Source organism: Limulus polyphemus, unplaced genomic scaffold (genome assembly GCF_000517525.1).
Source record: "Limulus polyphemus unplaced genomic scaffold, Limulus_polyphemus-2.1.2 Scaffold7081, whole genome shotgun sequence".
Lineage (NCBI taxonomy): Eukaryota > Metazoa > Arthropoda > Merostomata > Xiphosura > Limulidae > Limulus > Limulus polyphemus.
Genome location: NW_013672691.1, coordinates 12,602 through 17,299, shown reverse-complemented (window position 1 = coordinate 17,299; position 4,698 = coordinate 12,602). Strand labels below are relative to the sequence as shown.

Below are 4,698 nucleotides of genomic sequence, written 5' to 3'. Positions count from 1 at the left end.
TATTAATGTGAATTAGTAGGCTCTTACAGGAAATAACAATTAGAAATTAACTTGAAAAAAATATTGATGAATCATGAATTTTTGCCAAGTATTCTTTGAATGTTATTACTAATCTCCAATCATTTTAAGAAAATGAAGCTTTGCAAGACTTTCTGATGACTAACACTTGTTTTAGATGAGTAAAAAATAGAATACATACATAGATATATCTGTGTGTGTGTGAATTTATAACATTTATAAACAGAAGTAATATGGAACATTACTGTTATACATCTGTGTGTGTGAATTTATAACATTTATAAACAGAAGTAATATGAAACATTACTGTTATACATCTGTGTGTGTGTGTGTGAATTTATAACATTTATAAACAGAAGTAATATGGAATATTACTGTTATACATCTGTGTGTGTGAATTTATAACATTTACAAACAGAAGTAATATGGAACATTACTGTTATATATCTGTGTGTGTGTGAATTTATAACATTTACAAACAGAAGTAATATGGAACATTACTGTTATATATCTGTGTGTATATATGTGTGAATTTATAACATTTATAAACAGAAGTAATATGGAATATTACTGTTATACATCTGTGTGTGTGAATTTATAACATTTATAAACAGAAGTAATATGGAACATTACTGTTATACATCTGTGTGTGAATTTATAAACAGAAGTAATATGGAACATTACTGTTATACATCTGTGTGTGTGTGTGAATTTATAAACAGAAGTAATATGGAACATTACCGTTATATATCTGTGTGTGTGTGAATTTATAACATTTATAAACAGAAGTAATATGGAACATTACTGTTATACATCTGTGTGTGTGTGAATTTATAAACAGAAGTAATATGGAACATTACTGTTATATATCTGTGTGTGTGTGAATTTATAACATTTACAAACAGAAGTAATATGGAACATTACTGTTATATATCTGTGTGTGTGTGAATTTATAACATTTACAAACAGAAGTAATATGGAACATTACTGTTAAGACAGGGGAAGCCATATAGTAGAAATGAAATATTCTTACTTTTATCAAACATATCTATATTAATATCATTATTAATTTTAATTTCCAGATCTAAATAATGTGTTTCTAATTTCTAATTCTATTGGATACACAGTGTTACTAAAATTAATTATCCATACTAATTAAATCATCAATATATCCAAGTTAAAGCAAAAACATCCAGATTTATAGCTTTAAATAAACTTATTTTCATACCAGTATAGATATAAATTAGCTGTACAAGTTGAATAATTAGCTCCCATTAGAACTCCTACAGCATGTTTTAATACCCAGTTATCGAAAGAAATTAAATATTATAAATACAAAAACTTGGTATACCCTTTATATTTTTAGAAGTCAAACTTCTTTCTTCAAGCAATACGGATGAATTAAAATACTGTTCTATTAACAAATTCATGATTAAATTTTTCGAAGGAATTGCTGTGTAAAGAGTAGTAAAATCAAATGTTTGAACACTTATTTAAATATTTGAATGTGCTAGCACTCTCTATGTAGAGATGACACAGACGCTCATATTAAAGCAATACAAAAGTAATCTGGATTTTCTTCTCTACAGGTCATCATGAAATAGATATGAAAAGCTACCTGGTGTAGTTGCTCTATCTCCAGTGTATATGCTGCTTTTCAGTTATCTTAAAGTCCAAAACCGACAAATAGTCAAACCTGAGATTTATTATTTTTGTTCATCATCATCTCTCTTCAACAGGCCTAGTTCTAGCAGTAACTATAATGTTATCATCATTTGATAGAGGAAAACAGTCTTTGCAATCTTTAACTACCTATTTTATTATTACTCTATGCAAAATTGATAAAACTTTAGAATAAACTCTATAACCTAGTAACCCACATACACCATCTTATAAAAAAAAGGTAAATAAACAAGTATAAGTCTCAACTTTACATGGAAAATAAAAATCCCTATATTACTTGGCTTCCTCACTGGCAAAACAAATAGAACCAGAATTGTCAATCATAAAATGTTACACTACTGTAAAATAGAGGTAGTAATCTACAGTTAACTAAATGAAAGATATAATGAAAGCTGAGACTCTATTCAAAAAACAAGCTTTCCATAGACAAAGTGGGTAAGTCAGTAACGTAGGGATATTATTCTCCACGTATATTCAAGACAGCTTAGTCTGCTATGTCATCATTAGCCAATCAAGTGATATGTCCACTTCTATCCTAACTTTTTTTGATTCTGTTTTTCAAATTCAGTTGCCAGCCTTACACGGCTTTTTTTATTTAACAATAACATTTTTTTCCTTTATACTTGTTCTAAAATAAGATGATTAATTTATTATCCAAAAAGTATGGTTATTACTCCGACCTATGTTTTTAATTGTGTCAAATGAAATAAAGTACTTCATTTAATAAAATGGTGGCTGTACTGCTAATGCCACCTTATTAATTTAACCGTTTACTACCATAATGGGGGCTGGAATGCCAACTTCAGGAGGTAAGGTTTTCTGACTCACCACCCCCAATAGTAGGATATTTTCTTTCTCTTAATTATTTTTCACTTCTTTTGTTCTGAAAGCAGCCACCTTCCCATCTTCCCACTGCCTGTCTGCAGGCAGTGAAGGATGATACAGATGTGGGATGTTGGGGACTTGAATACTCATATTTGATTTTTGTTCTTATTTTACTCTTATTATTTTTATCTTTACATATGAGGCTTTGCAAACAGAGGCTAAGACTGACAGACAGTATATCCCCACTGCTAAAAGGGTTCTACTTCCACAATCACCCCCCAAAATCAGGACACATCTTATATCCCATATTATAGCCTGGTAACTTTGTTTTGTTTCGAAGTGTTGCTGGTTAAAGCTTGTTTTATGTTACAACACATACATCTGGTTTGTGACATCATAAATTGTTGTGAGGAACCAACAGCACTTGGTATTGGAATTCAAGTGGACTACTCTATTTGACTGTATTAATTCTCCCTTAAGTTTCGTCCATACTGGAAGATCTTGGGGAATCTTGCACTTCATGTTAAGTTAGCCTGGTCAATATTTTCTTACCATCAAATTCCTACAATGTACATCTCTCAGCTGATGTAATAACAATTGCTCACAACTCTAACAATATTTAATATACAGTTAATACTTGGATTCTACAACAGAGCATGATCTGCAAACATAGAAGTAGAAATAACATTAAATTTATTCACAACAAAGTTACTGAATTGGACAATAAAATACTGCGACCTACCTTACAGATATAATTAAATCTCCGGATATCCTTAACAGCATTTCTGAAATCTAATCTTCGAAAGGCTTCACTAATTGTGTTGTATCCTGCAACCTAGAAAAAAGGTTTTAGATCAGTACTTTTGATATGTCTGAGAATCTAGATAAAACTGTTATTATAAGAGATTTTTACTGTGTTGAAAACTTCCAAATATTATTCTTTTCAAATCTGGATTTCTAACTTATTCAATATTTAACATACTAACTAGTAACAAATACTGTTAATATCAAAAATTGACAACTTTTTTATTGAGGAGAGACAAGATTACAAGACACATAATTATAACAGTGGATGTTTTTCTTAGATTACATTGCTGCTTCATCTTGAAGTTTGGAACCACGTCAGACAGCACTGCTTTGTCACAACAAGGTTAGTTGCTAAAGACTCAGTATTCCACACACAATCGGTTATTTTAATGATACATTTCAATCTCACGGGTTAGTTGTTGGAATTTCCCTGTTTGTTACACTTTTTAATACAAGTGGCACTGCTAGAATAAGTTTGATTACATTATGTCCATGTAGTATTTTTCAATTCATGTTTGGTTAGTACCACTACATCATGTCACAAAATCCTAGAAAAGCAGACTTCACGACAATAACGGTCACACTACATATCTTATAAAATCACATTTTGCACTTTTGAAAAGTCATCCTCTACGTTTCAGATGTGTAAGTAGATTGAAAAGTTGCCAATATATTTCTACAAGTGTTTCTAGAAGGCAGTTGCAACCCATTTCATAGTCAACTCAATAACTAATATGTCACACATCTTAGAAAAGCACATTTTGCAACAATAATTGTCAAATTGTATATCCCAGACATTGTTGTATTAATGCACAGCAAGGACCCTGACCACTTAGAGGCCCGGGAAAAATCCTGCAACAATGTTATCACAAAATTCTTTTTAAATAAATGAATACCCTTGAATAAATGTTCTTATTCAACATATTGTTGGCTGAATACAATATCAAAAGCTGTGCTAGGTTCTTCTGTGCCTACATCTGACTGTTATTAATATCTTTTAATAAAACTCCCAGTATGGACTCTAGTAATTGACATTATTTAAGTGGGAGTGCTAAGCAAAAGCTGAAGCTAGTAAAGGAGGTGAGAGAATTTACTTGTCTAGAAATTACATCAAAAAACAATAGCTGACAAAGACTACATTGTTGGTGCTCCTGATAAAGTAGGCTAACAACAAGGGCCAGAGGAGGAAACTAGAGATCCTGACCTACAGGAAGAGGAAAAACTGGGACTAAGTGATGCTAGTGAAACAAACATAAGTAAAGCAGATTAATTTTGCAACAAATTGTTGAGTAACAATGGTAACAGTTTCCAAGGTTATGGATTGCTAAGGGTCATTGTTGAGTAACAATGGTAACAGTTTCCAAG

The 4,698-nt window shown here is 31.0% G+C and overlaps 1 protein-coding gene across 1 annotated transcript in view; it reads right to left on the bottom strand.

The window, feature by feature from the left end:
• Positions 1-4,698, bottom strand: part of LOC106474331 (F-box only protein 25-like) — a 21,395-nt gene that overhangs the window by 14,148 nt on the left and 2,549 nt on the right. Inside the window, exon 3 of the mRNA XM_013935022.2 lies at positions 3,269-3,361. Within this exon, the coding sequence (XP_013790476.1) occupies positions 3,269-3,361 (93 nt within the window). The remainder of the gene's footprint in view (positions 1-3,268; positions 3,362-4,698) is intronic.